The sequence below is a fragment of the Puma concolor genome, chromosome C2 (assembly GCF_028749965.1).
Source record: "Puma concolor isolate L17-30 chromosome C2, mPumCon1.1.hap2, whole genome shotgun sequence".
NCBI classification, from domain to species: domain Eukaryota; kingdom Metazoa; phylum Chordata; class Mammalia; order Carnivora; family Felidae; genus Puma; species Puma concolor.
This window is the reverse complement of record NC_141675.1, coordinates 100,503,797-100,520,121: the sequence shown is the minus strand read 5'-3', so window position 1 is coordinate 100,520,121 and position 16,325 is coordinate 100,503,797. Positions and strand designations below refer to the sequence as shown.

The 16,325-nt window shown below is 37.9% G+C and overlaps 1 protein-coding gene across 5 annotated transcripts in view; it reads left to right on the top strand.

Moving 5' to 3' along the window:
• The first annotated feature begins 453 nt into the window (after positions 1–453).
• The window catches only part of GTPBP8 (GTP binding protein 8), a 148,253-nt gene continuing 132,381 nt past the window's right edge, over positions 454–16,325 (top strand). For 3 of the 5 annotated variants that reach the window (XM_086675429.1, XM_086675430.1, XM_086675428.1), the window contains exons 1-5: positions 454–839; positions 2,697–2,795; positions 5,831–5,961; positions 6,939–7,038; positions 9,436–9,554. In XM_086675429.1, the coding sequence (XP_086531555.1) occupies positions 504–839; positions 2,697–2,795; positions 5,831–5,961; positions 6,939–7,038; positions 9,436–9,554 (785 nt within the window). In that variant the 5' untranslated portion in view covers positions 454–503. Of the gene's footprint in view, positions 840–2,696; positions 2,796–5,830; positions 5,962–6,938; positions 7,039–9,435; positions 9,555–14,331; positions 15,899–16,325 lie in introns of those variants that run through there. The other 2 variants (XM_025913958.2, XM_086675431.1) reach the window with 2 other exon arrangements.

Sequence of the window (16,325 nt, the reverse complement as noted above, 5' to 3'; positions counted from 1 at the left end):
TTTCACAGTTCCCTCTTGGACTCTATATATAATTTCCATTACAGCTCTACAAGGGAATTAGTTTTGCCTGGTGATGTGTACATCAACATCAACGCCAATGATCCGTGAGACTACCAGATACCGCGAGGAGTAAATGGGCCCGAATCCACCAGAGCTTCACACGTTTGCTCCTTCGTTTGACACTCAAGGGCCACACAGCCCAGGTATCTTTTCACCTCTGTAAACCGTTAAACGGCCTCCCCACAGTGATACACAAGTCAAAGGCACAGTAGTCAGCGGGCCTGCGTGTGAAAGTCAACCACCAGCCTCCAATCCCCCGCCCCCACCTGCCTGCCCTGCGCCAGGAAACCCCAGCCCCCTTCTCCCTGGAATCAAAACTCAGAAGGAAACGGGTGAGTCCAGATGAGACTACAATTCCCATCAGGCGTAGCGGGAGCGGGATCACGCACGCGCAGACCAGACCCTGGCCTGTTGCCCAGCCGCGGGGCTTCTTGGAGAAGAAAATGGCAATACCGAGGCCGCGGCACGCCGTGAGGACGCTATTTGAGGTGCCAGCGGCGCTGCGGCGCTTGAGCCGAGCTTGCAGCACGTTCCACGCCTTCACCGACGTGCTCAGGCTGCCTAAGAGACAAATGACGAAGCTCGTGTTCCCACTGCAGGAACTCGAGCGGCAGCTCACACCAGACTCGAGGTTGGACCTTCACGTGAAGATCTTCGACCCGAGCCTGGAGGACATCTCCAAGGCGGAGGCCGTCTTCACGGCCACGTCCCGGAACCGCATCAGCTACCTCAGCTCCGCGGTGCGTCTCGACCACGCCCCAGACCTCCCCAGCCCTGAGGTGAGAGCCACTGCGCCCTCTGGTCGTGAAGACTTGGACAGGCATATTGCCCTCACCTGTTCTTGTCACCGAACGGGAGAGAAATGTCTAGCTTCGTGTGGACACATATAATTATTTTAGCCAAAAAAGCATATATAGTTAATAGTTATTTTGGTAATGAATATAGAAGATTTTAAAAGATTGTAAAAACCCAAACCAAGCGTACAAAAAAAAATTAACTGGACTTTCATTATCGTTTTCCTTTTTAATTAAAGTGGGGAAAGCATGCCGAGACAAATGAGACAAAGTGAGGAATATGAAAAGTATAATAGTTTCAAAAATGTGGTGGTCCTTACCAATATGTAATTTTCACTCAAGCCAAAGTTCCGGCCGTGCAAAAATAAGAATTATATATGCATGGCAATGATGTAGGTTTTTTTTAAAAACAACTTTAGTGAAGTTGCACGAGTGTGCATTTTAGGCGTGTCTTGCAGATCTCATTATCTATTTGCAGTAACTGCACCACTTCAGTGGAAACTTTCCTTCTAATCAGAATGGTTGTGGTAGTTTATGTAGTCAGAACTAAGGACGTAGGTAAATCATTTAATAATTACAAGACAGCATCGTGTTTCCACTTAGGCTGTTAATTACTGGACTTTTTGTGTAATTTGTTTTTTAATATTCAGTTTTATTTAGACATTATCATTGGATTTAATCTGGCAAAGTTTTTGAAATATATGCAGGACTCAGATCAATTCATGTTGAAGGACTGACCCCAGTCTTGTGAAATATATAGTGCCCCTGTCCCCTGTGCACTAAGTACCACCCACTCATATTGATAAGCAGAAATGCCCTTACAGATTTCCAAACCCCCCCCCCCCGGGGAGGGGGGCGGGTCATACTGCCTTCACTTAGAACCCTGATTGGTATTGTACCCCCTTCATACCATGTTAAGAAGCAGAGTCATGTATATTAATGGTTAGTATCAGGAACATTTTGTTTCTTTCTACACTATAGAGATCTAAAGGAGAAAAGCTTATTTGGAGCAAGAGAGGTCAAGAGGAAGGAATAACCTCATAATTACAATGGTATTGCAGTCTACTCTGGGAATTGCAGTGGGGAAATGCAGTTTCAGGCATGTAGTTGTACTGTAGAGTAAGTTTTGTTGAAATGCATCTAGTTTTTAACTTAAAAATTTGTAAATATGGAATGCTTAATGATTGTCACATACTACACAGACATTCTTGAGTAGTGTACTGTCATTAAAGGCACAGGTTCTGGAGATAGATGTCCTGAGTTCAGTTCCAGCTTCTTCACTTTCTAGCTGTATAATTTTGAGCCAATTATTTAGCTTCTCTCTGCCTCAAGTTTTAATCATTTGTAAAATGGGGATAATACTATTACCTCCCTTATAGGGATGTTGTAAAAAGTAAATCAGAAAATTCACGTTATGTGCTTTGAACAGTACCTGGCATTGGAAATCATTCAATACGTGGTAGCTGTATGTTAGAATTTGAGGTTTGACTAAATGTAAGCCACCTCGTTTTGTTTTGTTTTGTTTTGAATGTGTATTTATTTTTGAGAGAGAGAGCACAAGCAGAGGAGGGGCAGAGAGAGACAGGGACGGTGGATCTGAAGTGGGCTCTGCAGTGACAGCAGTGAGCCCAATGCGGGGCTCAAACTCACGAACTGCAAGATCATGACCTGAGTCAAAATCAGATGCTCAACCAACTGAGCCACACAGGTGCCCCATAGGCCACCTTTTTACATGGCTAGGCAAGACAGTAGTTTGACAGATTTTTGCAGCTAATACAACATATAATAAAAATGTATATATAAACCTAGTATTCAGTTAGCTTCTTTTTTTCCTTGTATAAGGTGTGTTTTATAGGCAGAAGCAATGTTGGAAAATCCTCTCTAATAAAAGCCCTTTTTTCACTGGCGCCAGAGGTTGAAGTCAGAGTCTCCAAAAAACCGGTATGTTGAAGGAAAGGGATGGGGAGGTGGAATTTAAAAGAAACAGTATATTGAAATGTAAAATTGTCTGAACTATCTCTGAAATTGACTAAAATAACTAATAAATGTTGAGAGGTACAAGAAACCATACTTGCTAAGTTCCTAGAACAGGTCTTCTTCTTCTTTTTTTTTTTTTTAAATGCTTATTTATTTATTTTGAGAGAGCACAAGCTGGGGAGGGGCAGAGAGTGAGGGAGAGAGAGAATCCCAAGCAGGCTCCACACTGTCAGCACAGAGCCCAGCGCAGGGCTCACACTCACGAACTATGAGATCATGACCTGAGCTGAAATCAAGAGTCAGACGCTTAACTAACTGAGCCACCAGGGTGCCCCTAGAAAGGTGATTTCTTTCAAATAAGTAGTAAAGTAAGACGTTTCATTAATGCCTGTATATTTCCCTGAAGAAAAAGAAAGTATGTCTGTATTTATTTTAGTAGTCTTGCAAGTTTCTTGAGGAAATCCTTTTGTCCAGATCTTTTCCAAAGAGTTGCCATATAAAGTGTTCTTTTGCCATTCTATATTTACTTCTTTAAGAGTGATCATTTAGTTTTACGCTGATTTTAGAGGAAACTGTTTTGAATTATTTTTTTCCTCCTATAAGCTTTTATATCTTGCAAATTCCTTTTTCCCTTTCTTCCCCTATTCCCTCTCTCTTTATACATGGATATAAATATATATACATACATACACATATACAATTAGACAGACCCAGGTTTACCCAGGGCCGAATTATGTGATTATGTCAGCTAGTCTGCTGTAGTAACTTTCTGTCAGTTTTTAATTTTCTCTACTTCTTTCTCAGTGATGCAGACCATACCAATATCTAAGATACCCTCTCATTTTTTTTTTTTAACGTTTATTTATTTTTGAGACAGAGACAGAGCATGAATGGGGGAGGGTCAGAGAGAGATGGAGACACAGAATCTGAAACAGTCTCCAGGCTCTGAGCGGTCAGCATGAGCCCGACGCGGGGCCCGACGCGGTGCTCGTACTCACGGACCGCGAGATCATGACCTGAGCCGAAGTCAGACGCTTAACCGACTGAGCCACCCAGGCGCCCCAGATACCCTCTCCTTAAAACTCACCCCCAGTTCCCTTCACCTTGTTATATATTCCCACCAACCTTGTGCTCACTGCCTCCCTTTCCTTGCATTGGAACCCTTCCATGAAGCTTCACTAGTCTTCTCTTGCTCCCCATTTCTTCATATAGTTGATTGCCTGGCTCCATCGCTGATGCCGATGATTGTTGTCATTCATGAAACCTCCTATGCTTATGCCTACTCTGTCTTACCAGATAACCCAGCTAAATTCTCATTTCTAGGTAGTGTGGTTCCCTTCTCTCTACTGGAGGACAATGGAAGAAATGTATTCTTTTTTTTAAATTTTTGTTAATGTTTATTTATTTTTGACGGAGAGAGAGAGAGACAGAGCATGAGCGGGGGAGGGGCAGAGAGAGAGGCAGACACAGAATCAGAAGCAGGCTCCAGGCTCTGAGCTGTCAGCACAGAGCCCAATGTGGGGCCTGAACTCCCAGACCGCGAGATCATGACCTGAGCCGAAGTCGGACGCTCAACTGACTGAGCCACCCAGGTGCCCCTGGAAGGAATGTATTCTTGACATTCCTGATTTGTCATTTTCCTGTGGATAGACACATCAGCTGATGGGAACCTAAGCACTCTTTTATAAAATCTTTCCCCTGGAAGTATTTGTTCCAAGTTCCAAACAATTGACTTTTTAAATTTTATATCTTAACTGTTTGTTTTCTGATTAATAGTGTCATTGGACACAAAACCATGACTTTTTATCATCTTTACATCATTTTAGTTTAACACATATTTTATAGTGTTATATATGCTTTTAAAAAATGGTTTAATGAAAGCACAAAAACCATCTAATGAAACGTGCGAAACATCTGATCCTAGGGAAGGAGTAGTCTCGGCGTAATAAACTATCAGGCTTTGCATCTAGGTTTTATGAAAAACTGTATGACTGACAGTAAGTATTTTTAGTTTAGCCAGTCTATGCCATGAGACAGAATCCCAAGCAGGCTGTGCCACTGACAGCAGAGAGCCCAATGTAGAACTTGAACTCATGAACCATGAGATCATGACCTGAGCCCAAGTCAGACATCTAACTGACTGAGCCAGCCAGGTGCCCCAATTTATTTCTCTTTAAAGTGGAGATCTGTTATTCATCAGAGAATATTAACTAATACAGTCACACCATTACAGGGTAACTTTTTATTGAGACAGAGCTAATTAATGAAAAGACGCCAACATAATTTGGCTACATATTCTTAATCCAGAGTTCTTAAATCATATAGATTCTCTTAAAAATGAATTGGAGGGGGGCGCCTGGGTGGCGCAGTCGGTTAAGCGTCCGACTTCAGCCAGGTCACGATCTCGCGCTCCGTGAGTTCGAGCCCCGCGTCAGGCTCTGGGCTGATGGCTCAGAGCCTGGAGCCTGTTTCCGATTCTGTGTCTCCCTCTCTCTCTGCCCCTCCCCCGTTCATGCTCTGTCTCTCTCTGTCCCAAAAATAAATAAACATTGAAAAAAAAAATTAAAAAAAAAAAAATGAATTGGAGGGAAGAAGTAGTATCATCGAAGCTTATCTCCAGCCACTTCTCTTTTATCTTCTTTGTCTGTATCATCATCATCCCAGCTAGGATTATATTCATAATACTTAGGCTTTTAATAAATTGAATAAAAATATTTTGAGTCATTAAATATATAAAGGACATATATACCTGTATCTATTTGTATATTTTAGTTAAAATACAGTGCAGTATTGGTTTCAGGAGTAGAATTCAGTGGCTCTTCACTTATATATAACACCCAGTGCTCATCACAACAAGTGCCCTCATTAATACTCCTTAACCATCTAGCCCATCTCCCACCCACCTCCCTCCATCAACTGTCAGTTCTCTATTGTTAAGACTCTCTGGTGGTTAAGGACATATTTTAACAAAGCTTTTATTTTTCCATTTATTTTATCAGGGGCACACAAAGAAGATGAATTTTTTCAAAGTTGGAAAATATTTTACATTGGTGGACATGCCAGGTTATGGCTATAGAGCTCCTGAAGATTTTGTTGACATGGTAGAGACCTATCTAAAAGAACGAAGGAAGTAAGGAAAAAATTTTCTTGTAAGTTTAATCCAAAAGCACGTTTTCATTAATGGAATATTCTGCACCGTATGACCCTACATTATCAAGTGACTTCTTTTAGACGGTCCATTTTATTCTCATAATATTCTACAGTACAGCATGTAGGGCCAAGGTGTATACTGCTTGCTTAATTTTTTCTTGTAGATTAGCTTAATTTTAAATTTCAGTGTTTTCCTAAATTGAGACTATAACTAGTTTTTCAGCAGAGTTCACTAATGTTTTTATATCAAACTCTTAGCTGACTAATTTTGAAAATAAAGATTATTGGTTATTGTGGTATTTACCACATTTAGATAAACTTCAGTGCATTTTAAAAATACTTCTGACACCACATCCTCAGTAAATGTAACTTTCTTTGGTCTCCATAGGTAGTCAAATGGCAGTTTTATGTTTCAAGCATTGCACAACATATAGAGAAATTAATGTTAAACTTTTGAATTATAAAAAAGTATAAGTATCTTGCTTGTAGCTTTACATAGAAACTAAGATGAAATATTTACACACAAAAAAATACAAAACATAATGTGTCTGGTTTCCATTATTTGTTAGTCTTAAAATAATATTTGAAAATTTAGACATTTTTGTGACAACATCGTTAATTGGCTTCATGTCTCTCCCACTAGAGTTCAAGCTTTTAAGGGAAAGGACTCATTCATCTTTGTATCTAGTCTTAGGCAGAGGATCTTAGGTTCAATACATGGTATTAAAATAAATTAATATTTAGTACATTTAGTTAGTGAAAGTAACAGCATTGAGAGTTATTGGATTATAGAATGGACTTCCTAGTGAACTGAGAATTCCTTTCGCCTAAAGAAATTTTTAAATTTTGGAATGCAAAATTATTCAAAGGAAAATTTCTTAGGATAGTAAAGGTCAGGGGAGAAATGAATGAGTGTATTTTATATTGTCATTAATTTTTATTTCTGCATTCTTACAGTTTGATGAGAACATTTTTGTTAGTGGATAGTGTTGTTGGAATTCAAAAAACCGACAGTATTGCCATAGAAATGTGTGAAGAATTTGCATTACCTTATGTGGTAAGTGTTTCTTTCAAATCATGGTTGCAGTTAGAAATACCAGTTTGTGTGCATGTGCAAATGCGTGTGTGTGTGTTTGGTGAAAGAGCAGGTCTTGTCTCCGCAAGAGTCCCTTTTGACTAATCTTTTTGATTATCAGCCATTAAGACAAGTTGTGTGGTACTTTTATTCTCTTTTCTCTCCCTCAGCTTTAAGGTTTCGAAATTATAGTCAAAGTAAAGTATTTTCAAGTTGTGCTCTTTCCTTTCATTTTTCTGTGGCAATATAAATATTTGTCTAAAACATGTTAGTAGTTCTTTAACAGCAGTTTGGCAAATAGTACTTATCAAAAATGTAAATGAAATTGCAACTGAAAATTCGCTAAAGTGATTTGCAATTTAAGAACCATTGCAAGAAAATAGGCTCCAGCACACACAAGTAGGATTTTTACATTCTTAAAGAAAACAAAATTTCTTTCAGGAATGTCTTACCAAGGCTTTTTCTGTTGTTTGTCCTAGAATAGAATACAGGTTAGTAGGTTGGTATCCACATTATTTTGCTTTGTGAGTTTTGCAGATAAGATAGCACTCTAAAGTTTCTTTCTAAGGAAGAGTGAAGAGTCCATTGACTATAATTTGGTTTCAAAAAAAGTTAGGAAACCACTAAAATGTAACAGTGGAGTTGAATGCAAATCAAACCATGTTACTAATCAGCAGCATTTTTGTATTCTTGAGGTTATGGAATTGGGGTTTGTAAAAGCTCTGTGAAGCATTAGTGATAACTAGTTAGTTATGAGAAGTCAAAGGTCTGATATAGTCCACATAGTAGAAAATACCCAAATAGTGCCAAACTGGTTTTATTAAGTGATACAGCATTCCTGATTTGGTATCATAGGTACCAGTTAGTGAAATTGTATATTTTTCTCAGTTCAACTTTAAGGAAATAACTATTTTCTTCTTTGGAAAAGAGCTTGTGATAGAGGAATTATGTTTCCTTTTAAATATCAGCATATTTAAAGATAATAATAACAAAATATATAAATACATATCAGCTTTTTTGCTTTTATGAGGAAAGATTGCCATTTGGAGGGATTCACAAGTAGTTAGAAACCACACACTTTCTGCTTCTCACTTCTTTTACCCTTAACATTTTTTATAACTGAAAAGCATAAATGATGAGTCAGGAAATATAATTTTATAGAAACTCCCCAGGAAAATATGATAGATCAAAGTCGTTTTAATTCATTTTATAATCATTCCTACAACTGTATCAGATACAAGATACAAAGAGCCTGATTTTTTTTTTTTTAATGTTTATTTATGTTTGAGAGAGAGAGACAGAATGTGAGTGGGGGAGTGGCAGAGAGAGAGGGAGACACAGAATCTGAAGCAGGCTCCAGGCTCCAGGCTGTCAGCACAGAGCCCAAAGCAGGGCTCGAACTCACAAACTGTGAGACGATGACCTGAGCGAAATTGGACACAACCAACTGAGCCACCCAGGTGCCCCAAATAGCCTGATTTCTAGGGGTTTTTCTTAACATTATTACATGTAAGACAGAACCATTTGTAGGTCAAAAATGATGATGTTGGCATTTTTATATAGATCAGCCTGATAATGCTCACTGTGTATCTTAGTTAACATGAGATGTATAGTGATCATATGCAACATTTGTCATACATCAATTGCAAATATGACTCAAGGGTCCTTTTCACTGGTCTTGAATCCATGATATTATGGCCCTGTGTAGTTAAAGCACTATTAAATAGAAATACATAGTATATGCTTTATCCATTGTATACATGTTTTTGTTTTGTTTTTTTTTAATGTTCATTTACTTATTTTGAGAGAGAATCCCAAGCAGACTCCGTGCTGTCAACACAGAGCCTGATGCAGGACTCGATCTGACAAACTGTGAGATCATGACTGGAGCTGAAATCAAGAGTTGGACAGTTAACTGACTGAGCCACCCAGGCACCCCAGTATATTGTATATATTCTTATTTAATATTCATGGTAACTCCTTTAGGGGGTGTTGCTTTTATTTTATAGATGAAGAAACAAGAGAGATTAAGAAACTGATAAGGATCTACTAGTTACTAAAAATTTGTAGTGAAAGGGGCGCCTGGGTGGCGCAGTTGGTTAAGCGTCCGACTTCAGCCAGGTCACGATCTCGCGGTCCGTGGGTTCGAGCCCCGCGTCAGGCTCTGGGCTGATGGCTCAGAGCCTGGAGCCTGGTTCCGATTCTGTGTCTCCCTCTCTCTCTGCCCCTCCCCCGTTCATGCTCTGTCTCTCTCTGTCCCAAAAATAAATAAAAAGTTGAAAAAAAAAAATTAAAAAAAAAATTTGTAGTGAAAAATGTGCAAAACTGTGTATTAAAAGATACTTTATTTCTAATGCTTAAATATTTGTTTTCTTACAGATGGTATTAACAAAAATTGACAAATCTTCCAAGGGACATCTTTTAAAACAAGTGCTTCAGATCCAGAAATTTGTTGACAGAGAGACACAAGGATGTTTTCCTCAGTTGTTTCCTGTAAGGTAAGAGTTGAATTGTTTTTATTACTTTTATGTACTAACAACCTTTAGTATTAAACAGTGTTTCTTAGATTGAGGTATTACTTAACATAAGAGGAGTTTGGAAAGCTATGCATTTAGCCATGATTTATTGGCTCAACCCATCAGCACTTTTGTTTTTTCCTTCCCTCTAGTTTGTCTTCTTCTACAGGCTCTTGCTAGATTTTCCCTAGGTATCTTCATTTTCTTTCTGCCTCAGCCTAGCTCAACCCTAGACTACAGAAGTGAAAACTTTTTACTTCTTAAAATCAGCTAAATAGCAACCACAATATACTACCATGCTTTTCTCGGTTTCAGAGAAAAGTAAATTATCTTTATGGTACAAAGCTCATTCGGGCTGTGAGGGATAAACATTTTTCTTTAAAAGGACCATATGTAAAGAAGAAGTGCTTATATAAGTTAGAATTAAGCACTGGTAGCAGACAAAATGATGATTTCTTTAGCTGGCGATTTTGAGCTAGTTGATGTCGTTTAGTGATGAAACATGAGTCTATACTTTGAGCATATACCTGGCATGTAGTAGGTAACTTGTACTAGAGCACAGATAAAGTGCCATTCCCGTATGATTTTCTCTCTCTTAACTTCTTTGTGGAAGGCACTATGGTATTTGCTATGAGAAATAATAAGACCAACTAATACTTGGTTGTATATAAAACTGTCCCGTAATCATTCATTCAAAGTCCTGCCAATCCAGATCACATTTAAATTGTTTGTAGTTGTGAACATGCCTGTCAAAATCCTTCATTCATTCATTCCTACGAAATGGTCTTCTCTCTTGACTTTCATTCAAGGGTTTAACCTGTTTATTTGTCTATATCCTATCTATATAATAGAGACTCCTAGGGGCAGGAATGAAATCCTACTTCTTACAGCCCTGAGCATTGTCATAGCAGGACAGGTGTTTATTCTGTTTAATAAGAAGGAAGTGAGACCTCAGCTAAAAAAGCAGCAAAAACATAAGATGGGCACATTATGGCTTAATAGCAACATTTATTGGGAAAAAAGTTTTAGTTGACTGTAAGCTGAATTTGAATTGACAGTATAATGGGGCTGGGGAAAAACTGACAATGTTTTCTTGACCTATATTAATAGAATTATAGTGTCCCAAACAAGGAAATGATCAAGCAGTAGTCCCACACTGCTGTGAGCTATATGCCATCAGATGAGTCAGGTTAGGTTGTGACTTGACATTAAGAGAAACTAGAACTATCTGAAAACAGATGGTCTTGGGGAAGGTTACATCACTACATCACTCATAAGACTTAACTGATCCTCACAATAAACATCTCTATTTCTAGTTAAGGTTGCAAGTCAAAGAAGTGAAGTGAATTGCAGAGAGGTATCTGTTTAAATAGAGCATGGACTTTGGGGTCAGAGAGCCTTTATTTTGCATGATTCTTCTTATTTCTTGACCATAGATTTTAAAGTAACTTATTTCATTTTTTGAGCCTGTTTTCTCACTAGTGAAAATATGATTATTAGAAGGATTAAATACAGTGTATTGTGACAGATATACACACAGCCACATAATAAATGTTAGTTTCTTTTCTTGCCAAAAGTCAGTCAGTAAGTGGCAGGGTTAGGCCAACAACCCAGGTTATCAGATTCCCAGTACTTTTTAGAAACATTCTCTTCTTGAGACGTGTCAGCATTCTCTGCTGCATGACCTTGGAATCACTGCTGCCACAGTACTCACCGTAAGTGACCAAGGCTCTGCAGAAGCCATACAACACTCAAAGGCTAAGACTTGAGATGCGGGATCTGGTGACTTTCAAGAACTTCACCATTCACTATACCATAGTGACCACATACAGGAATTTGTCAGACTGTATTCTGTACCTCTCAAAACCCAATTCAGAAAGTAGAGTTGTATACATTTGTTGGTCTTATGTGCATGACCAAGTCCTAGTCCATCCCTCCAGAAAGAAGTTTGGCCTGTTCACAAAATAATTATTATGAGAAAGTCTGGTTTTGTTTCCTTCTTTTCTTATATCATCCTTATAAAAGAAAGGTGGGAGTATAGTCCAGCAGGCTTTGGCCTTTAAGGCTGTAGGCAAAAGCTAAATGCTAAACTTCATGACAGAACTCTGCCCCAGTTGAGTAGAAATGTATAAATGGTGAAAGACCCCTAAAGATTATTGCTGGGATCAGTCTGTTTTTATAACTGGCATGGAAGAAATATGTAAGTAGGTAGAGTGCAATTGCTCTCTATGTAGTGCGATTCCAAGCAAAGAGAACGTACTCCAAGAATAGAATTACAGTAGTTGACAGAAATGTTGCAGATGAGTTCAAGATGCCATAATTAGCGTGTGGACTACCCAGCTTGTGTCTCTCCTTTAAACCATATAGCTTCATTTATGACCCAGGAATCATTATGGGCTGTTTTCAAGCAGGCAGTTTTGGTTAAAAAGTCTAAAATGCTGTACTTTATCAAGAACGGAATTAGCAGTGCAGTAGAAAATACTCTCCCTGTTTTATGTATAGGTATATACCACTCCTGTACCCATAAAAGTCATAGTTATCCATAAAGTCCATGTATCCTGAGAAACCGTGTGCTCACTTCCATGCTGACAAATGGATGGATGCATATGGATGGATATAGTAAGACAGGTAGATAATAACAGACATAGTAATGGTGATGATGATTTTTAAAAATAATGAAAAAATGGTCTAAGTTATCAAGGTTATTGAATCTTTGTCACAAAAAGGACAAACTAAAGAGATCGAAACTTTTAATCTGGGAAATAAAAACCAAAATAGAAGATGTTCCAGTGGCATTTTTCACAGAAATAGAACAGTCTTAACATTTGTATGGAATCCCAAATAGCCAAATCAGTCTTACAAAGGAAGAACAAAGCTGAAGGTATCATAGTCCCTGATTTCAAACGATGTAATAAATCTATAGTAATCAAAACAGTATGGTACTGGCATAAAAAAAGGCACATAGATCAATGGAACAGAATAGGGAGCCCAGAAATAAACCCACACACATATGGCCACTATGACAAAGGAGCCAAGAATATACAGTAATAACTGGGCATTGTCTTCAATAAATGGTGTTGGCAAAACAGGACAGACATACACAAAATAATGAATGCGGTAATGAATACAATTCAGCCATAAAAAAGAATGAAATCTTACATCATACACAAAAATTAATTCAACATGGATTAAGGACTTGAATGTAAGGTGTGAAACGATAAAACTCCTAGAAGAAAACATAGGCCCTTAACGTCAGACTTGGCAATGATATTTTGGATGTGACACCAAAGGCAAAGGCAACAAAAGCAAAAATACACAAGTGGGACTACACTGAACTATAAAAAGCTTTTGCACAGCGAAGGAAACCATCTTCAAAATGAAAAGGCAACCTACTGAATGAAAGAAAGTATTTGCAAATCATATATCTGATAAGGGGTTAACATCTAAAATACAAAACTCGTACAACTCAATAGCAGAGACAAAAAAAAATCTGATAAAAATGGGCAGAGGATCTTAATAGACATTTTTTCCAAAAAAGACACACACATGGCCAAAAGAAAAAGGTGAAAACATGAAAAGATGTTTAGCATCAGTAATCATCAGGGAAATGCAAATCAAAACCACAATGAGATACCACCTCATACCTGTTAGAATGGCTATTATCAAAAAGCCCCCCTGCCCCCAAATAAGGCAAGAAATAACAGCCTTTGGTGAGAATGTGGAGAAAAGGGAACCCTTTGCACTGTTGATGAAATTGGTACAGCCACTATGGAAAACAGTATGAGGTTCCTCAAAAAATTAAAAATAGAACTGCCATATAATCCAACAATACCACTTACAGGTATTTACTTGAAGGATACAAAAACACTAATTTGAAAAGATACCTGCACCCCCATGTTCACTGCAACATTATTTACAATAGTTAAAAAATGGAAAAAAACCTAAGTGTCCACCTATAGATGAATGGACAAAGAATGGGAAAACACACACACACACACACTGGATACAATTCAACCATAAAAAGAATGAAATCTTGCCATTTGTGACAACATGGGTGGATATTTGGGGCATTATGCTATATGAAATACATCAGGCAGAGAAAGACAAGTTACCATAAGATCTCACTAATATGTAGAATTTGAGAAATAACAAAACAAGATCATAGATACAGAGATTAGTGGTTGTCAGAGGTAAAGGATGGAGGATGGGAGATATGGGTGAAGGGGATCAAAAGGTTCAAATTTCCAGTTATAAAATAAGTTATCAAGATGTAATGTGCAGCATGGTGACCACAGTTATTAATACTGAATTGCATATTTGAAAGTTGATAAGACAGCAGATCTTAAAAGTCCTCATCACAAGAAAAATTATAATGATGTGACAGGTGGTGACAGATGTTAACTAGACTTACTGTGATTACTTCACGATATATACAAGTATTTAATCATTATGTTATACACCTGAAGCCAATGTTACGTGTCAGTTATACCTCGATTTTAAAAAAAAAAAGCACTTTGTGAAGTAAAAGGCAAAGTAGTAATACATTGAAATTTTTAGAATCCTGAAGGAAATCGATCTGATACTATGGATCATCAGAATACAACAGACTGGTGGGAGAGAGGAAATGCAGGACAAACTAAGACATTCTGTTTCATACATGGAACTCAAGAGTTTTTAAACAGTTCTTAAGTTGGATGAAGTCAAATCTGTTACTATATCTGAAGTAAATAAGAAAATGATTTTTCTTTTTTTTTCACAGTTCTGTGACCTATTCTGGAATCCATCTGTTGAGATGCTTTATAGCAAATATAACAGGAAATCTTAAGACTGATGGCCTGTAGTTTAGCTGAAGATTCAAAATTCTCTATGCCAACTGGAGTTTTGAACATCAAAAATTTCAACATTTTTTTTATATTAAATATAATTTATTGTCAAATTGGTTTCCATACAACACCCAGTGCTCATGCCAACAGGTGCCCTCCTCAATGCCCATCACCCACTTTCCCCCCTCCCCCACCCCCCATCAACCCTCAGTTTTGTTCTCAGTATTCAAGAGTCTCTTATGGTTTGCCTCCTTCCCACTCTGTAACTTTTTTCCCCCTTCCCCTCCCCCATGGTCTTCTGTTAAGTTTCTCAGGATCCACATATGAGTGAAAACATGGTATCTGTCTTTCTCTGCCTGACTTATTTCACTTAGCATAATACTCTCCAATTCCATCCACGTTGCTACAAATGGCCAGATTTCATTCTTTCTCATTGCCAAGTAGTATTCCATTGTATATATAAACCACATCTTTATCCATTCGTTCGTTGATGGACATTTAGGCTCTTTCCATAATTTGGCTGTTTAAAGTGCTGCTATGAACATTGGGGTACAAGTGCCCCTGTGCATCAGCACTCCTGTATCCCTCGGGTAAATTCCTAGCAGTGCTATTGCTGGGTCATAGGGTAGATCTATTTTTAATTTTTCAACATTTTTTTTAATGTTTTGTTTTTGAGGCAGAGACAGAGAGACAGAGTGTGAGCAGGGAAAGGGCAGAGAGAGAGGGAGACACAGAATTTGAAGCAGGCTCCAGGCTCTGAGTTGTCAGCACAGAGCCTGACGTGGGGCTCAAACTCTTGAACCGCATGATTATGACCTGAGCTGAAGTTGGATGCTTAAACGACTGAGCCACCCAGGTGCCCTTCAACATTATTTTAAATGCTGTGCGTCTGTAATTTGCAGAAGGATCATTTCAGCTGTAAAACTTGCATCTTCCCAAAGCAAGTATGAATTTGTGCCTGGGGGAAAATGTTTATAAATAATTTAATTATGCTGTTCATTAGAACAAATAGTGTTCTATTTTAACAGTTCCTATTTTAACAGGGCTCCTGTTTTAACAGACTGACAAGAGCACATAGAAGTCCATAATATGGAAACCTATTTACTACTGTGTAGAGAATGGTTTGCCGTGTTTTTATTGGGCTTTTGTCTTTTAAAGACAATGTCTATTACCTACATTTAAATAATAAAATGGACTAGGTTAAAAGGGGCTACTTTTCTATTAAGCACTATTGGTAGATGGAAGACCATCGCTCCTCTCTATGCTTGTAAGTTATCTTTTTTCTTAGACTTTGTATGTATGCTTGATAAAATCTCAGTCCATGCTCAAACACCAGTCATTTCAGGCTGGGATCATTCACCTTCAGGTGAACACGGTATTCAGAATCAGAAGACCAGAATTCAAGTTTCAGTTCTAATATTTATTACATTGGGCTTTGGTCATGTTACTTGATTTCTCTGCACTTTATTTATAATTCACAAAGCTATAAAGATTACAATGGTATTATATGTATAAAGGATATCTTTATGTTTTGTGTATTTGTAAAGTAAACCAACCCAAGAATGCAGCAAAATTCAGATTTATCACAGAAAACCTGTTGTCATTGAGGAGATAACATTTTCTCTAGTAAAAGGCAAAAAACAAAACCAGTTTTAAGTGAGAAAACTGATATTTACAAAAGGCAAGAGAAAAAAGTTAATGAGACAGTTTAGAATTGGTACAGTAAGATTCAGAATGGAAAGATAAAGCGTGAACAGAAAAGGTTTTTATGAAGATGCTATGGACCTATTCATGTAAATGGCTTAGCTTCTCAAAGTGAGGCTGAGTATTAAAAGATTACAGCAGTAGCACTAGATAAAAACTTAAGGCTATAAACAACTTTGTGACTTTTTTAGGAAATTCAGTATTTTCAGTTTTACGGTTGATAGCA